General features: G+C 43.7%; 1 protein-coding gene across 10 annotated transcripts in view; it reads right to left on the minus strand.

Annotated features, from left to right (window-relative positions):
- Positions 1-20335, minus strand: part of LOC109896506 (neurexin-2) — a 1132408-nt gene that overhangs the window by 458411 nt on the left and 653662 nt on the right. For all 10 annotated transcript variants that reach the window (XM_031832475.1, XM_031832476.1, XM_031832477.1 and 7 more), the window contains one exon: positions 2875-3048. In XM_031832475.1, coding sequence (XP_031688335.1) covers positions 2875-3048 — 174 coding nt within the window. The remainder of the gene's footprint in view (positions 1-2874; positions 3049-20335) is intronic.

The following is a 20335-nucleotide window of genomic DNA, read 5'->3' on the forward strand; positions in this document are numbered from 1 at the left end:
CTTCTGTTAAAAGCTGTAGCTCTGTCTTATTAAAGGAGCTGGATGACTGAGCAGCATATTAGCTGCTAGGGCACTAACAATCTTGTTGTGTAACCCACCTTAACACTGACATGACTACTGTACCTGGAGCTAACAGCTGGAGAGAGAATGAGACATCTGGGTACCTCCAACTCCCCCTTCTTCCACTTCCACATTCTCTCTCCTCCCCTCTCTCTTTCTCTCCCTCCCTCCCCCTCTCTCTCTCTCTCTCTCTCTCCCCCCCCCCCCCCCCCCCTCTCTCTCTCTCTCTCTCTCCCTCCCTCCCTCCCTCCCTCCCTCCCTCCCTCCCTCCCTCCCTCCCTCCCTCCCTCCCTCCCTCCCTCCCCCCCCCCTCTCTCTCTCTCTCTCTCTCTCCCTCCCTCCCCCCTCTCTCTCTCTCTCCCTCCCTCCCTCCCTCCCCTTCCCTCTCTCCGTCTCCCTGTCTCTTTCCGTTTCCCTCTGTCACCATGCCTCTCCATTTCTCCCTCCCTCACCACTCCCTTCCTCCCTCCTGACTCCCTTCCTCTTGCCCTCCATCTCTTCCACCTCTGTCTGCCTCTCAAATCCCAGACGTGAGTCAGCAACTCAGCATAGTTAGGAACACAGAGTGAATAGTTGTTCTCTGCTCCCGCTGTTGTAGGAAGGGATCAGTGGAGTCAGGCAGCTACAGGAGAACAAGGTGCCCCTGCCGACATACAGCTCAGATGGGCTGACTACTGTTAGAATGTCCATGACATACAGTATAGTTCAGTTGGGGATCTGTGTGTGCTTTTGTCAACTCCTATGTAATTTGTTGTCTTATTGTCGTGCCATAGCCCTAAATGTTTGCCATGACAACGGAAGAACAACCCAGTCTGCCACAAGGAAAAACTATGAGTAGTAATTTTCATTTTTGAAATTATTTCAATTTAAACTTTTGATACTTAACTATATTTTAGCAATTACATTTACTTTGGATACTTAAGTATACTGTATTTAAAACTAATATTTTTTTCGATTTTTACTCAAGTATTATTTTACTGGGTAACTTTCACTTTTACTTGAATCATTTTCTATTAAGGTATCTACTTTAACTCAAGTGTGACAATTAGGTACTTTTTCAATCACTGATTACCTCTTACTACCAGGCATTTGAGAGTTCAGGGGAGTAGATGTGATAGCCTAATGCAGTTTTAGATATCTGTTAAGAAGGACGTAATTGCAACGTATAACTTTAGGCAGGTAATAAGCCAGGCTGGCTGGCAGAGGTGGCTGTGTTCGCATTTAGACACCAAGCGGTGCCGGGACCTCTGGGAAATCAGTGGCGCTCTCTTGAAGACACATGCCACAGACAGTATGAACACTGCTGCCGTTACAGCCTGCAGGCGTCACAAACACAATTAACTAGCCGCCAGAGAGCCGCCAAAACACTGGTGACGTCACCCAGTCCAGCGTCCCGCTGCCAAAAAGCTGAGCCCCTTCCAAATGGAGGATGGATGAGTCTATGCTACAGTGAGCGCTGCAGGGTGGTTAAGATTAGCTACCGACAATAACATTAGAGGCAGAGATACCTCCCGTAGGTTTTATGGTGCAATAGACTCGATATACAGTGGAGAGGAGACTGTAAAGAATGCTCTGGGCACTGAGTCTTAGGGTGGGGTCTAACTGTATATTCTGGGTATTACTGCCGAAGAAGGAGCTATGAGTTACTGCAGGAGTCCAACTTCAGAAGCTCTTGTATATGATAAGACTGGGAAGAAAACAGGTGGGATGTTAAAGACTGATGAGGCTGCCTGGGTGAATGCCAAGTGTGTGTGTGTGTGTGTGTGTGTGGAGGAATTCATGCACCTATTATCTTAGCCGGGGTATAAAAGGAAAGGGAAAGGGGGATACCTAGTAAAGAACTAGGGGACACCTGCAATCTAGAGCCATAATCATCATGCATAATTCCATGTAAAAACAAAATGGTCTATTTTTCTGCGTAGGTTATCTAAGCATACCTCCTTATCTGTTCATTTGTCATTTTAATGAGAGTGTCATTCTGAATATACCGCAACTAACACACGGAGAATATTACATCCACATTACAACACCGTATATGGGATCGAGACACACATCATCAATACAGGCACATATCATGGATTCAAAATGTCTTCACAAATATCATGATATTATCACAAAGTGCCAGATTACATTAACACCGAGTATATTTCTACATATCTCGGCAAACCTCTTGATCTGTCTGTATCTTCCTGACTGGTGGTTCTTTTTATAAAGAAACTAAAATGCTTCTCTGCTAAAATATTGGTAAAAGATTGAAGTACATTTAGTTATTGCTTGCTTTTCTAAAGTCTACCAACCTTACCAGCAGGCATGCCAGCTAAGATAGTTAGACAAGCTAGCTACACTAACTTGAATGATATCCTGAATTGGCTTCTTGGTAGCTACTTATGAGGTTGGGAGATTGGGAACCTCTCTAGCTGGCTAGCTAAAGCCAACGTCATAAAATTGTTAGATGACTAGTATTACAGAGAAACAGCAAAACATTTTAATGTTATTTATTCATCAAGAAGGAATCATTAGGCTACATAGCTCATTTTCATTTACAAAGATTCCTTCCTGACATTTCTGACTTTGTGGCTGTGGAATCTGACCAACTGTATATCTTTGCTCCGTGTTACAAGAAGGAACCACTTACTAGGAATAATACTGCTAACAGTTCTTTTTTTATAAAATAATCGGATAAAATGTGAACTTCAAAATGAAGTTTAATAATGAATTGAACATCAGAATTGAAAAAAAGAAACAGGACAAGTCTGAAGGGGGTACGTGCCCTTGTGCACCCTATGACACCTCTGTGTGCGAGCGTCAACTCACCGTCGCAGCCTCGCTCCACCTGGCCCATCCTGTGGAGGGCGTCTGCGATCAGGTCTGGTAGTTTCCCGTTGAGGTCCACTGAGGCCAGGCAGCCCTGGTACCCGTCCCGGGACGCGATCAGCTTGGGCAGACTGTTGTACATGCTCTTCCCCACGCCACCGATGTACAGCTCCCCTGGAGTGGACAACAACCAGGCAGCAATATTAAAAAGCTGTCCAGCATTAATTCACACTTGCATTGTGGAATCTCCATGGTGAGATTTCTCAGGATGATGGCAAGAACCGTATATTACATGGCAAGTCTTACAATATGTGTGGTCTTCCATCACAAGTCTTACTGTATGTGTGGTCTTCCATCACAAGTCTTACTGTATGTGTGGTCTTCCATCACAAGTCTTACTGTATGTGTGGTCTTCCACAAGTCTAGTTCAAGATTCAGGGTCATTTTACAGGTGAATGTTACTGGCCTGAAGGAAGAAATTATCAGCCCAATAATAAAACTGACAGAGAGAGTTTGCACTTGCAAAAACTGTCATGTTATTGCATCTGATTCTTGAGTGTTTCATGTGCTGGCAGCTGGCTGAAAAAGTTGGTTATACTTAAGAAATAAGGCACGGGGGGGTGTGGTATATGGCCAATATACCACGGCTAAAGGCTGTGTCCAGGCACTCCGTGATGCGTTGTGCAAAAGAACAGCCCATAGCCGTGGTATTTTGGCCATATACCACAAACCCCCGAGGTGCCTTATTGCTATTATAAACTGGTAGCCAACGTAATTACCCATTCTGATATACCACAGCTGTCAGACAATCAGCATTCAGGGCTTGAACCACCCAGTTTATAATTGACTATAGAACTGAAGAAATGTAATGGGCATTTGAAGCCTAATTGACTGTGTAGAAACCACAATGAAAAACACAATGTAAATCTCAACAATGGTGTTGTTGGCTCAATATTTCAAATAGAATATGAATGCTGCTTCTGAAGGTAACGAAAATGTGTAGTCTAGTAGCTTTGCATCAAACAGAGTCAGCACATAAAGACGGCCTCATGAAGGTGAAATTCACACTATGTTTGGTGGCTGAATATAAACCTGGGCTTCTGCCTAACTGAAATACCAACAAATTAAAATAAAACCATTTATGCTTCAGCCATAATTAGAATTGAAAACTATTTCCTAACCACCCTACAACACCAAAGACATAAATAATATGTCTTTGGTGTTGTATTCTGATATTTCACTGACAACAATCAGGTTGAAGGAGAGCAGCGCACGAATCACTTCCCACCTACGAGAAAAAGAAAATCACATTGTAGGATTTTCATAAATGTATTTGCAAATGAAGTATTTGGTCAAGAACAAACGTTTATCTCAATACTTTGTTATATACCCTTTGTTGGCAATGACAGAGGTCAAACATTTTCTGTAAGTCTTCACAAGGTTTTCACACACTGTTGCTGGTATTTTGGCCCATTCCTCCATGCAGATCTCCTCTAGAGCAGTGATGTTTTGGGGCTGTTGCTGGGCAACACGGACTTTCAACTCCCTCCAAAGATTTTCTATGGGGTTGAGATCTGGACACTGGCCAGGCCACTCCAGGACCTTGAAATGCTTCTTACGAAGCCACTCCTTCATTGCCCGGGCGGTGTGTTTAGGATCATTGTCATGCTGAAAGACCCAGCCACGTTTCATCTTCAATGCCCTTGCTGATGGAAGGAGGTTTTCACTCAAAATCTCACGATACATGGCCCCATTCATTCTTTTCTTTACACGGATCAGTCGTCCTGGTCCCTTTGCAAAACAGCCCCAAAGCATGATGTTTCCACCCCCATGCTTCACAGTAGGTATGGTGTTCTTTGGATGCAACTCAGCATTCTTTGTCCTCCAAACACGACAAGTTGAGTTTTTACCAAAAAGTTATATTTTGGTTTCATCTGACCATATGACATTCTCCAAATCTTCTTCTGGATCATCCAAATGCTCTCGAGCAAACTTCAGATGGGCCTGGACATGTACTGGCTTAAGCAGGGGGACACGTCTGGCACTGCAGGATTTGAGTCCCTGGCGGCGTAGTGTGTTACTGATGGTAGGCTTTGTTACCTTGGTCCCAGCTCTCTGCGGGTCATTCACATTCACCGTGTGGTTCTGGGATTTTTGCTCACCGTTCTTGTGATCATTTTGACCCCACTGGGTGAGATCTTGCGTGGAGCCCCAGATCGAGGGAGATTATCAGTGGTCTTGTATGTCTTCCATTTCCTAATAATTGCTTGCTCCCACAGTGATTTCTTCAAACCAAGCTGCTTACCTATTGCAGATTCAGTCTTCCCAGCCTGGTGCAGGTCTACAATTGTGTTTCTGGTATCATTTGACAGCTCTTTGGTCTTGGCCATAGTAGAGTTTGGAGTGTGACTGTTTGAGGTGGTGGACAGGTGTCTTTTATACTGATAACAAGTTCAAACAGGTGCCATTAATACAGGTAACGAGTGGAGGAGAGAGGAGCCTCTTAAAGAAGAAGTTACAGGTCTATGAGAGCCAGACATCTTGCTTGTTTGTAGGTGACCAAATACGTATTTTCCACCATAATTTGCAAATAAATTCATAAAAAATCCTACAATGTGATTTTCTGGATTTTTTTTCCTCATTTTGTCTGTCATAGTTGAAGTGTACCTATGATGAAAATTACAGGCCTCTCTCATATTCTTAAGTGGGAGAACTTGCACAGTTGGTGGCTGATTAAATACTTTTTTGCCCCACTGTATATATATATATGAATATATATTTTTTGCTCAGAGAACACGCTTGCATGCGATAACAAAAAAAAAACGGTTTTGGGTAGCAAAATGCTTTAACATAGCAGATGTTTGCTCATATTTATTTAACATGCTGACATTTTTCAGCACATTCCTACTGCGAGATGACCGACAGATATTATACATAATCAAACATTTTGGAAGAAGGCCTGAAGTGACGGGAATATTTGGGAGCACATTTCCAAAATTCAAATCACTTGGAGCTGATTTCCTTGTGTTTTTACAGTCTTATGTCCAACAATGATAATCATTTTTGCTCAGAAAACTTCAGAGGCCGAATAAAACCACCCCGCCACTTGGGGTAATGCATTGCCCGCTCACATGTGAGAATAAAACAATGATTTTCCAGCACATTACTAAATTATTCCTCTCGCTCTCTCTCTGTCTTGTGTCTATCCAGTTTCGAGACTTGAGAAGTTGGCATGCTGGCAGACGCACTTGCTATTGGAGCAGACAGGACTGTCACGTCCCAACAGCTGTTTATTCAGGTCGTCTGCCAGTAGTCTGCCTGTAAACACTGGGTATCATAATGTATTGGAACAGAGGAGGGAGATGTCGAACCAGCTGTTAGTGGTATACTCCTGGGAATGAGTTCCATCCACCTTGACAAAATGCTCACGGTTATGGAATAAAGTGTAACATGTCTCCAGAATTGATTCATGGCAGAGAGTTATAGGGAATGAGAGAATAGGGTATAGATTGGGATTGATGTTTGATGCAGACAGAGCTGTGTTCATGTCCATATTCCTTTGTGAGCTCTTAAATTCACACAATACTGTCTTTGGAGAGGTGAGGGCTTTCTATGGACAAGTCAGAGATTGACAGTTATTGAAGATTGGTATTATTGAAGTTTACTCTATTTAATTGTACTATGTGAAGCAATAACCATTGTGTTGGTTCCATAACTTTATTCATTGATCAACTTTTTGTACAATTATTTTTTCCATTTAAATGTATCATTATTCTGTGCTAGAGAGCTTTGATGTGACTGCCAAACTAAATGATGAAACATCTGTGCATCAACACTCCTTTGATGCAAGTGCAATAAGAATAAACAACTTTGTTTAGCTCCTGGCATTTCTTATCGTCAGCCTTTATCTAAACCAGGAAGTCCCATTGAATTGAAACATTTATTGTGGTCTATATTTCCCAGGGAACCATTGGCTAAAAGGGCAACCCTTGCAAACAAAATGCAGTGCCACAGGCAGCCTTGGTGTGTATAAATTCAGCAAAACTCTGGAGAGTACATTCATAAAAGTGCCCCAAATATGAATCTTTGGCATGAGAGAAGAAATAAGCCCACTAGGTGAAAGACCTGTCAGAGTAATTGAATAAGTAAATGATAGTTCACAGTCCTCTTCCTTAAACTAATGTGTGTTTGACACTTAATACGCCGCAGTCAAGGCTGTAAGGCATTTTAATCAATACTGTAGATTCATTAGCTGTAGAACTGAATGATGCCCTCAGATTTTAAGAGAAGCAAAATCACTTCTCAAATATGAATTTTTATTGCTGGGGGTACTCCAAAAAGTGCACACAATGCAGTTGTATAAAAGTTAGCAGTTAGCATTTTGAAGAGTCAGTGGGCTGGCTATAATGCATTCCATTGAGAAAAAATAACCATTAAGTGTAGCAAATATGCCAAATAGCTGTTTTTGTCTTGTTTTGCAAGATTGAGCACAAACTAACACACACACTAGGACACACAAACACATTATTTGTCCCTTGACTAAGTTCCAGGAGACCTGTGTGGGGTATTGTGGGTCCCGTTCCAGCTGCGCTCCTCCCTTGGTCCCTTCATTGGACTGGTAATTGGTCTGTGGTAATTAGTGATCTCTCTCTTTCTCTTCCCCCTCTCTCCCTCTCTGTATCCCTTCGCGAGTGATAGTAAAATAACTTTTGAACATCAAATCGGCAGTTACTTACCCCAATTAGGGCATCTACTTTCAACTTCGACTCATCTGCCCTGGGCTCTCTGTAATTCCGATCCAATTTTCAGGCTACACAAGAGGAAACGGCGGCATTACAGAGAGGGGGGATCCTGGATTAGATTAAGGCGAAGGGAAAACCGACCACCTCTTTCCTCCATTCTACTGGCCATTTGATAATAAGACGGAGGACCTCCGATCGCGGATTTGCTACCAATGGGCCTCTCGGAACAGCAAAATGTGTTGCTTTTCAGAAACACCCCCCACGGCTATCCAACTCAATGGATTCTCCATTCAAGTGGGCAGACAGGACAGTGGAGTCGGGGAAATCGGAGGGGGGGGGGGGGGGGGTTGCCTCTTCAGAATCACCAACCGGTGTGCTAATTCCAGAGCGGTTGAAGTGTCGACCCACTGTTCACACGTCTTGGCATATCTGATGGCATATCTGATGGTCAAATGCTTCTAATTTTCAGCTGTTATCGAGACTGCTGTATACATTCCACCTCTTATAATAACAAGCTTGAGCTTAAAACCTCTTTGGGCTAGGGGGCAGTATTTTCACATCCGGATGAAAGGCGTGCCCAAAGTAAACTGCCTGCTACTCATTAGTAGATTCGGATAGGAAACACTCTGAAGTTTCTAAAACTGTTTGAATAATGTCTGTGAGTATAAGAGAACTTATTTGGCAGGCGAACCCCGAGGGCAAACCATCCAGGGAAAACAGTTTTTGAGCTTAATCTGTTTTCCATTTGTTTTCTATGGCAATCAATTTTAAATAGAAATATGCTTGCAGTTCCTATGGCTTCCACTAGATGTCAACAGTCTTTAGAAATTGGTTGATGTTTTTCCTTTGAGAAATGAAGAAGTAGCCCTGTTCTTTCCATGTGCCACTCCAGGTGCACTCTAATGTTTTGGTGCGCGTGACCTGGAACGTGCTTCACTTTGTTTTCGTTTGGTATTGAGCACAGTATTTCCCATCTTAAATTTGATCGATTATTGACATTTTGGGGATATAAAGAAGCAATTTATCGAACAAAAATACCATTTGTGATGTTTATGGGACATTTTGGAGTGCCAACAGAAGAAGATCTTCAAAGGTAAGGCATGAATTATATCATTATTTCTGACTTTTGTATAGCACCTGCCTGGTTGAAAACTGATTTTCATGTGTTGCTTTCGCCATAAAGCCTTTTTAAAATCTGACACTGCGGCTGGATTAACAAGAAGTTAATCTTTAAACCGATGTATAACACTTGTATGCTTTATGAATTCTTAATATGAGTATTTCTGTTTTTGAATTTGGCGCGCTGCAATTTCACTGGGTGTTGTCAAATCGATCCTGCTAAAGGGATTGGCGCGCGAAGGGATCCATAAGAAGTTAATGAACTGGACAAGGCTAATAACAAGCAGGAAAACCTACAATCAGAAGCTGCCTTTCTGGTTGCCGGCAATTTTCATTTTTGCGTCACTAAGCCAAGTGATGTCCAACTTCCATCAACACCTCTCCAACGCCACTAGGGGCGATAAAGTCATAGACCACTGCTATTCTACCCACAAGCAAGCATACAAGACCCTCCCTCGCCTGCCATCCGGCAAATCAGATCATGATTCTGTACAAGCAGAAGCTGAAACAGGTAGTACCCGCGATTTGCTCTGTTGAGAAATGGTCACCAGAATCAGAGGTTATAATACAGGACTGCTTTGCTAGCGCTGATTGGAATATGTTTCCGCCGATAACATTGACAAGCTAACCTCCTCCATCCCCGGCTTCATTAGAAAATGCAGACACTGTACCCACGGCTACGTTGTACTCACGGTGAGAGTTTGCTGCTTCCCCAAACGAAAGCTCTGGATTAACACAGAGGTTGGCGCTAAACTAAAGAACAGGGCTACCGCACACAGAGCTATCGTAGACAAGCCTGATGCTACGGCCAACGACAGGAATAAGTACAAGAAGGTACTATCAAACAAGCAAAGGGACAATAAAGGAATTGGACTGGAGCGGAATGAGTGGAACATGGTTTGATGCCATTCCATATATTCTGTTCCAGTCATTATTATTATATAGTCATTATTCCTCCCCTCAACAGCCTCCACTGCTCTATATCAAACTGTGTGAACAGAAGGCCCGGAAAATTGTTAAAGACTACAACCAACTAAGCCATAGACAATTATATCTGCTGCCGCACGGCAAGAGGTACCGGTGCATCAAGTCAGACACCAACAGGCTCACGAACAGCTTCTATCCCCAAGCAATACGACTGATAAATAGCTAACAAAAGAGCTAACAAAATAGCTACAAGGTATATCTGAGTTAACCTTGTATCTTTATTGACTATTAAATACTACCTGCAACTATACAATGGGGCAAAAAAGTATTTAGTCAGCCACCAATTGTGCAAGTTCTCCCACTTAAAAAGATGAGAGAGGCCTGTAATTTTCATCATAGGTACACTTCAACTATGACAGACAAAATGAGAAAAAAAATCCAGAAAATCACATTGTAGGATTTTCAATGAATTTATTTGCAAATTATGGTGGAAAATAAGTATTTGGTCACCTACAAACAAGCAATATTTCTGTCTCTCACAGACCTGTAACTTCTTCTTTAAGAGGCTCCTCTGTCCTCCACTCGTTACCTGTATTAATGGCACCTGTTTGAACTTGTTATCAGTATAAAAGACACCTGTCCACAACCTCAAACAGTCACACTCCAAACTCCACTATGGCCAAGACCAAAGAGCTGTCAAAGGACATCAGAAACAAAATTGTAGACCTGCACCAGGCTGGGAAGACTGAATCTGCAATAGGTAAGCAGCTACCTACAGGACGCAGGTTTACATTAGCTAACTTCTACATACGGACTGAGAGACAAACGTGCGCACCAAAAAGACAGACATGGGAAATATTTCTGAAAATGAATTGGCAAATAGTGTTACGTTTGACTCTTTAAGAAAATTGTGGCTAACAAGGGGTGGGTTTAATGTTAATGTGACTTTTATTTGACAATAGACAGGAGATTTATGTTTTAGTCAATTTGTGATGGAACGAAAAAATGCATGTACTGTACTTTCAGAAAAGATTGGAGAGCTGCTCGTTGGTGGGCTGTGAGCTACTGGTAGCTATCGACCTGTTGGAGACTCCTGGTCTATAGTTGATCGATTCTAACTCAGGCCAGCAAAACCTTAAAACTTCCTCAGTATTAGAGATTGCACAACAGCTGTTTTTAACGAAGAGACACACACCTCCCCTTTTGACCCGAAACTGTCGTTCTGTCCTGCAGATCCATAGAAAAAAAGCTACAGTAGATGTATATTACACATGTCCTTGTTCAGCCACGACTCAGAGAAACATAGAATGTTACATTTCTTTAGGTCCCATTGACAGGATGGTCTCTAATGGAACTCGTCTATTTTGATCTCCAGTGATTGTACGTTCGCCAATAGAATGGAGGGTAGAGGTGGTTGATTTACTCGCGGGCGTATGGCTGTCAGGGTGCCCGCATTTCGGGCCTCTTTTGTGCCGTCTCCTTCTCTTCCGAGTCTCAGGGATTAGGGACTGGTCCGGGGTGAGCAGTAAGTCCTGCTCCGCAGACTCGTTGAAGTTAAAAATCTTCATCCAAATCGAGGTTAGTGATCACTGTTCTGATGTCCAGAAGCTCTTTTCGGTCATAGGAAACGGTGGCAGTGGTGGCACAAAAAAAAGTTAAGATAATCGCAAAAAACACACAAAATATCAAAATTGGTCAGGATTTGTAAAAATGGAAGTGATCCATTTCAGCGCCATTCTGTTCAACAGGCAGTGAGCTTGTTGTTAACTTTCTGTTTACAGGCAGTGAGCTTGTTGTTCACTTTCTGTTTACAGGCAGTGAGCTTGTTGTTAACTTTCTGTTTACAGGCAGTGAGCTTGTTGTTAACTTTTTGTTTACAGGCAGTGAGCTTGTTGTTCACTTTCTGTTTACAGGCAGTGAGCTTGTTGTTCACTTTCTGTTTACAGGCAGTGAGCTTGTTGTTCACTTTCTGTTTACAGGCAGTGAGCTTGTTGTTCACTTTCTGTTTACAGGCAGTGAGCTTGTTGTTAACTTTCTGTTTACAGGCAGTGAGCTTGTTGTTCACTTTCTGTTTACAGGCAGTGAGCTTGTTGTTCACTTTCTGTTTACAGGCAGTGAGCTTGTTGTTCACTTTCTGTTTACAGGCAGTGAGCTTGTTGTTCACTTTCTGTTTACAGGCAGTGAGCTTGTTGTTAACTTTCTGTTTACAGGCAGTGAGCTTGTTGTTCACTTTCTGTTTACAGGCAGTGAGCTTGTTGTTCACTTTCTGTTTACAGGCAGTGAGCTTGTTGTTCACTTTCTGTTTACAGGCAGTGAGCTTGTTGTTCACTTTCTGTTTACAGGCAGTGAGCTTGTTGTTCACTTTCTGTTTACAGGCAGTGAGCTTGTTGTTCACTTTCTGTTTACAGGCAGTGAGCTTGTTGTTCACTTTCTGTTTACAGGCAGTGAGCTTGTTGTTCACTTTCTGTTTACAGGCAGTGAGCTTGTTGTTAACTTTCTGTTTACAGGCAGTGAGCTTGTTGTTCACTTTCTGTTTACAGGCAGTGAGCTTGTTGTTCACTTTCTGTTTACAGGCAGTGAGCTTGTTGTTCACTTTCTGTTTACAGGCAGTGAGCTTGTTGTTCACTTTCTGTTTACAGGCAGTGAGCTTGTTGTTCACTTTCTGTTTACAGGCAGTGAGCTTGTTGTTCACTTTCTGTTTACAGGCAGTGAGCTTGTTGTTAACTTTCTGTTTACAGGCAGTGAGCTTGTTGTTAACTTTTTGTTTACAGGCAGTGAGCTTGTTGTTCACTTTCTGTTTACAGGCAGTGAGCTTGTTGTTCACTTTCTGTTTACAGGCAGTGAGCGTTTTCTTAAGATGCTCAATTACCCTAATAATGTGTCATTCATTTTTTTTTCACATTTCAGTGATAAATGTGGGAAACCGGCAGATATCTGTTCCAGCGCCATTCTTTTCCACCAGAGGGGGACTAATTATAGATGCTCAGTCACTGCCAAGACTAATGCATCTGCAGCTACAATAACAACCTCTCGTAGGGCCGAACTACGACTGAGCAGAGAGACAGAGGGCTCCTGGAGGACCACTAAGAGCAGGTTCAGTAACGCCTGTTTCTGGTACACTACTGACTTAACATTTTAAGTACGTTTGTAATAGTGTAGTCAAACACTATAGACTAAACACCTCTTCTATACCACTGACTAACATAAAATCACTTCACCTACAGTCAGTCAAGTCACCTAGGCTGTGTTTACACAAGCAGGCACATTTGTATCTCATTTTATCACCAACAGTTTTTTGGTCTAAACAGATCAGCCCTTTCCTACTAATTGTAAAAAAAGATCAGAATTGGGTTCCCAGCGTTAACGCGGCATTGATATCATTTCATAATAATAACCTTATGAAAAACTTGATATATTTTCGAGCCACATTTCCCTGAGACACTGCTCTTGTCAAGCAGCTGTCCCTAAAACTCAGGCCACTGTCAAATGAAAAGATACTCCTTAGACAGACTCTCCCCTCAATCGACTCCCTAACACAGACACAACCATTACGTCTCATTAAATGGTCTATTATAAAGCTCTCTGTCTGGTTTCTATGCAACCCTGTTTATTTTCCTCTAGCCTCCCATCACAAGAAGAACGTCTATTTGTGTCTCTGGCTGGAGCTAACTGCCTCTAATTGACACGAATAGAATGGACCTTGATACGCACGCACACACACACACACACACACACACACACACACACACACACACACACACACACAGGATGAATGGCTGGCAGAAGCTGTGCGGTACAGGCCAAGACTGACACTTAATGACTTTTCTCTTTCTCCCCTTCTGACACCCAGGTGGCTCCGCTTGGATGTCAGCCCATCACTTTAAACTCAACCTTGACAAGCCGGAGCTGCTCTCCCTCCCGGGGAAGGCCTGCTCCAAGACCTCTCCACGTCTGAAACCCTACCTCTTCAAAGAGTCCCTTAACTAATCCCACAGCACCCCCACACCCACACAGAAACTCACTAACTTGTGTACAAACACTCACACCGTCTTTGCTGATAGCTACTTTACTGAGAAAAAATGTACTTATAATAATAATTTTTTTCACCTTTATTTAACCAGGTAAGCTAGTTGAGAACAAGTTCTCATTTACAACTGCGACCTGGCCAAGGTAAAGCAAAGCAGTGCGACAGAAACAGCAACACAGAGTTACACATGGAATAAACAAGCATACAGTCAATAACACAATAGAAAAAAAAGAAAGTCTAATATATCTGACATATGTGGGGTTCCCAGCTAGCTATCAGAATGCACTGTAAGTCACTCTGGATAAGAGCGTCTGCTAAATGACATACATGTTACTGTAGGAACGGTCAGGGAATCTTTGATTGCAAATTACAGTGAATTTAGACTGAGCCAAATTACAGTGCATTTAGACAGCCGAATTACAGTGCATTTAGACTGAGCCGAAATTACAGTGCATTTAGACTCAGTCGAATTACAGTGCATTTAGACTGAGCCGAATTACAGTGCATTTAGACTGAGCCGAAATTACAGTGCATTTAGACTCAGTCGAATTACAGTGCATTTAGACTGATCCGAATGACAGTGCATTTAGACTGAGCCGAATTACAGTGCATTTAGACTGAGCCGAATTACAGTGCATTTAGACTGAGCCGAATTACAGTGCATTTAGACTCAGTCGAATTACAGTGCATTTAGACTGAGCCGAATTACAGTGCATTTAGACTGAGCTGAATTACAGTGCATTTAGACTAGGCTGAATTACAGTGCATTTAGACAGAGCTGAATTACAGTGCATTTAGACTAGGCTGAATTACAGTGCATTTAGACTGAGCTGAAATACAGTGCATTTAGACTGAGCCGAATTACAGTGCATTTAGACTAGGCTGAATTACAGTGCCATTTTAATATAATTGTGCTGCATATTGTGCTTGTAAGTGTGTGTGTTTGTGTGTGTGTGTGCACACATGTGTGCGTGTGTGACAACTCTACGTGTGGGGATTCAAGTCGGACAAAAATACTATTTTGACAATAATTATGTCAGCAGGTGAGTTTAGAAATGTAGTTCAAAATAATGGGCTGGAAGATTAAACTCTGTTAATTTCTGTAATTGGTGGCAGGTCCATATTCTGTTTTTCTCTATGAAATCTCTGATGCCATTTTGATTGTTGTTGTTGTCTGAAAATGGCCTCCACACAGTACAATGGAACAACAAGGTTTCTGTCAAAGCAACGTTCAGCTCTGTGGCAGCACTTAGCAAGGGAAGGGGGTTAACACACCTGGGCATCTTTCCACCATTGTTCTACGCACACGCACGCACACACGCACACACACGCACACACGCACACACACGCACACACACACGCACACGCACACACACACACACACACGCACGCACACACACGCACACACGCACACGCACACGCACACACACACACACACACCTCAGTGTCCTTCCTCTGGTAGCCCAGTTCTGAGTGCACCACACAATGAAATCACCTGGGTGCTCTGTATATCCAGTGCCCCTCAGTCAGTCAAGAGGGGTGAAGGAGAGGATGAAAGAGAGAGAGAGAGAGCAAGAGAGGAGGGAGGCAGAGAGAGAGAGCAAGAGAGAAGGAGGGAGGCAGAGAGAGGGAGAGAGAGGCAGAGGTAGGAGTTTCTCACCTGCTCCAAATCCACCCTCCTACGCAATGACTGGTCATACAGTATGGGTCCCTATGGGCCTCCCTAGTCCACATAGTTCTTCCACCCAGGCGTGGTACTAAATGGGGCATCAGTGAAGCAGTAACCTGGGGAAAGGCGCCATAGCTCCAGGCCCTCTTGAGCAGCCAAGCCCAGGAGAGAGCAGTCTCCATGGGCCATAAACAATGCTCTTCTAGGCAGTCTGGCTGTCACGCATCAATGTTCTATACACATCAATTAAATGTGCGTGTATGTGTTTGTGTGTCTATTTTGTGAATAGACACAACCACATAGCCACGTGACAGGTGTCACGCCTGCTGAAAACCCAGCGGGAGACGGATATACTCTCCTTGACCCGACACCGCACCCTGCTAGACAGGCTGGACAGGGTTCTCACTCACATTTCCACAAAATACCTCCACAACAGGCCTTCAACTCTCCATATAAAACATCCACAACAGGCCTTCAACTCTCCAGACAATACCTCCACAACAGGCCTTCAACTCTCCAGACAATACCTCCACAACAGGCCTTCAACTCTCCAGACAATACCTCCACAACAGAGCTTCAACTCTCCAGACAATACCTCCACAACAGGCCTTCAACTCTCCAGACAATACCTCCACAACAGAGCTTCAACTTTCCAGACAATACCTCCACAACAGGCCTTCAACTCTCCAGACAATACCTCCACAACAGACCTTCAACTCTCCAGACAATACCTCCACAACAGGCCTTCAACTCTCAAGACAATACCTCCACAACAGGCCTTCAACTCTCCAGACAATACCTCCACAACAGGCCTTCAACTCTCCAGACAATACCTCCACAACAGGCCTTCAACTCTCCAGACAATACCTCCACAACAGGCCTTCAAGTCTCAAATGGAACAGGCTGTGCCTCCACATTCACACTCCTTTTGAGAGATGTTTTTCAGCCCTAACTGCTAACCGCCAGACCTTTGGAGCTTTTCAACTGCACTGAATGGAAGTCTCTGTTTAACTCTCCAAGATTGGATAGAGTGAAACAGACAGGCGTCATTACACAGTTGCCACTTTCTCTCCCTCTCTAAATCTAGTTCTGTCTCTTTCTCTATTTCTCTTTCACTCTGTGTCTCTCTATTCCTCTTTTACTCTGTCTGTCTGTCTGTCTCTCTATTCCTCTTTCACTCTGTGTCTATCTGTCTGTCTGTCTGTCTCTCTATTCCTCTTTCACTCTGTGTCTGTCTGTCTGTCTGTCTGTCTGTCTGTCTGTCTGTCTGTCTGTCTGTCTGTCTGTCTGTCTGTCTGTCTGTCTGTCTGTCTGTCTGTCTGTCTGTCTGTCTGTCTGTCTGTCTGTCTGTCTGTCTGTCTGTCTGTCTGTCTGTCTGTCTGTCTGTCTATTCCTCTTTCACTCTGTGTCTGTCTCTCTATTCCTCTTTCACTATGTCTGTCTCTCTATTCCTCTTTCACTCTGTGTCTGTCTGTCTGTCTGTCTTCCTCTGCTGATTTTTCTCTCTGTCATCTCTACCTCTTTCCTCCCTTTACTCTGTCTGTCTCTCTCTCGCTCTCCTCTCCCTCTCTCTATATATACAGTATGTCTCACCCTTTCCTTCCCTCTGCTGCTCTTTATTTATCTCCCTCCCTCTCTCCTCTGTGCGAGGGCTGTCTGCCGGGTGATGGAGAGGGGGACACAAGCCTGTTAAAACAATTGCGTCCCCGCGACAACGCCTGTCCGTCAGGGGGAATTTTTTACTGGGCAGCCCTGTCAGAGGGAAAAGTCCAGCCAATTGGACGCTGGGGTCTTAGCCACTGTTGTTGTCTCGTAAATCAACTGCCCTCCCTCTCTGCTCACCTCACTTCGTTGTAGTAGTCCACAATATAGGCCATAAAACTGGATAATGTGCTGCTATCCACTGAGCTGTGGTCAACACATTCTCCCACACAAACCAAAAAAAACAGAGTAAGGGGGCCATTTTGTTCTGAACATGAACTAACCTGCAAAATCAATGACTAAAGGTAAGCCTGAACTTTTTATGAACACTTTACAAAGCTACACTTTAGCCAACCACAATTTGCTTCGGTTGAGATTGATGTGACAAAGACCAGCACATCAAAGGAGGCAAGTGGGAAACCAAAGCAATTTTGATCAAAAATGTTGTCCTACGGTAAACCTCAACCCACAGCTGTCCTCCTATCCGCTATGAGAGTCATTGATTTCAGGTCTTTATTTGTTACGTTCTCTAACATGCACACACACCAACCAAGTGCTTTCCCTCTCCCCCTGTTTTCAACAAAACTCTAGCGATCAGCAGGCGAGGAGAAGCTGGGAGGGAAAATGGCTGCGTTATAATTTACCAAAGTAAATTATAGTCGACGACAGGTCAGTGCATGAACAAATGAAAAACACTGCTCAGTTGCAGCACTCAAGCTTCACCTATCACTTATTCACAGAGCACTGACAGGAAGGAGAGAAGGAGAGGAGTAGGGAGAGGCAGAATGTTTTAAATGTATCCTTTATTTAACTAGGCAAGTCAGTTAAGAACAAATTCTTATTTACAATGACAGCTTACACCGGCCACACCCATATAATACTGGGCCAATTGTGTGCCACCCTATGGGACTCCCAATCATGGCCAGTTGTGATACAGCTTGGATTCTAGCACTGAGGTGCAGTGCGTTAGACCGCTGCACCAGTCGGGAGCCCCAAACGGCTAGAAAAGGGGGATAGTAATATACATATTGATAAGATGGAGGGAGAGAAAACACATTTTAATAATGATGTTGATCATGAATGTTTTGATATGTTTGGTGTTGCTGATTACGGTGATGAGATTAATGATGATGAAGATGATGTTGCTGATTACGGTGATGAGATTAATGATGATGAAGATGATGTTGCTGATTACGGTGATGAGATTAATGATGATGAAGATGATGTTGCTGATTACGGTGATGAGATTAATGATGATGAAGATGATGATTACGGTGATAAGATTAATGATGATGATGAATATGATGATTACGGTGATGAGATTAATTATGATGATGATGATGATGATGAAGATGATGATTATGGTGATGAGGTTAATGATGATGATGATGATGAAGATGATGATTGCGGTGATGAGATTAATGATGATGATGAAGAGGATCATGCTGATTACGGTGATGAGATTAATGATGATGATAAAGAGGATGATGATGATTGCTATGATGATGAAGAGGGAGCTAATGATGATTATATAATTGTGAAATTAATTTCTTCCTTTGCCTTCCTGATTCTCCTCTCTGTATCTTTCATCTTCCTTCATTCCTAACCGTTGAGGAGGACTGTATTACAAAGGGAAAAGTAACTAGCTACACACTAGTTATCTTATATGATATAACATACATGGAACGGTCAAGTTATGCTCCGTGCCATTCATCTTCGATTATTAGGCAAATACATACAAGCTCATCTTCAGTCCATCTTCAGTCTCCACCCACCCAACACCTCATTCTCAAAATGGCAATCAGATATCATTACAGGTGGAAACTTGAGATTATTTAATGAAAAGTGAATGAAACACATGCACAAACACACGCACGCACAAATTCACACACAAACACCCACACCCACACACACAAACACGCACAAATTCCCACACAAACACCCACACACACAAACACCCACACACACAAACACACACACGCACAAATTCACACACAAACACCCACACACACAAACACCCACACGCACACACAAACACACACACAAACACCCACACACACAAACACAAACACACACACACACACAAACACCCACACACACAAACACCCACACACACAAACACCCACACACACACCCACACACACACAAACACACACACACACAAACACACACACACAAACACCCACACACACACCCACCCACACACACAAACACACACACACACAAACACACACAGGAGCAATGAAAGGGCCTTGGTCGATACTTGTCTCATGTCCCAAAATACATTTCACTGGGCACACGTACAGATGTCAAGGTCAGCAGTGTATCTGTGTCTCTGTGTGTGTGTGTGTGTGTGTGTGTGTGTGTGTGTGTGTGTGTGTGTGTGTGTGTGTGTGTGTGTGTGTGTGTATGTGTGTGTGTGTGTGCGTACATAGGCCATGTAAATGTATGTTTATGTGTGAAGGCTATGTCAGAGGTCTTCCCATGAGGTTGGCTTGCTATTAAACACCCGTACATTTAAACACATCTTAACCTTGCAACGAACCGCCCTTGCTGTCTCTGCCTGGCCGGTTCCCCTCTTTCCACTGGGATTCTCTGCCTCTAACCCTATTACAGGGGCTGAGTCACTGGCTTGCTGGGGCTCTCTCATGCCGTCCCTGGAGGGGGTGCGTCACCTGAGTGGGTTGATTCACTGTTGTGGTCATCCTGTCTGGGTTGGCGCCCCCCCCCTTGGGTTGTGCCGTGGCGGAGATCTTTGTGGGCTATACTCAGCCTTGTCTCAGGATGGTAAGTTGGTGGTTGAAGATATCCCTCTAGTGGTGTGGGGGCTGTGCTTTGGCAAAGTGGGTGGGGTTATATCCTTCCTGTTTGGCCCTGTCCGGGGGTGTCCTCGGATGGGGCCACAGTGTCTCCTGACCCCTCCTGTCTCAGCCTCCAGTATTTATGCTGCAGTAGTTTATGTGTCGGGGGGCTGGGGTCAGTTTGTTATATCTGGAGTACTTCTCCTGTCCTATTCGGTGTCCTGTGTGAATCTAAGTGTGCGTTCTCTAATTCTCTCCTTCTCTCTTTCTTTCTCTCTCTCGGAGGACCTGAGCCCTAGGACCATGCCCCAGGACTACCTGACATGATGACTCCTTGCTGTCCCCAGTCCACCTGGCCATGCTGCTGTTCCAGTTTCAACTGACCTGAGCCCTAGGACCATGCCCCAGGACTACCTGACATGATGACTCCTTGCTGTCCCCAGTCCACCTGGCCATGCTGCTGCTCCAGTTTCAA

Source organism: Oncorhynchus kisutch, linkage group LG9 (assembly GCF_002021735.2).
Source record: "Oncorhynchus kisutch isolate 150728-3 linkage group LG9, Okis_V2, whole genome shotgun sequence".
Classification (NCBI taxonomy): Eukaryota; Metazoa; Chordata; class Actinopteri; order Salmoniformes; family Salmonidae; genus Oncorhynchus; species Oncorhynchus kisutch.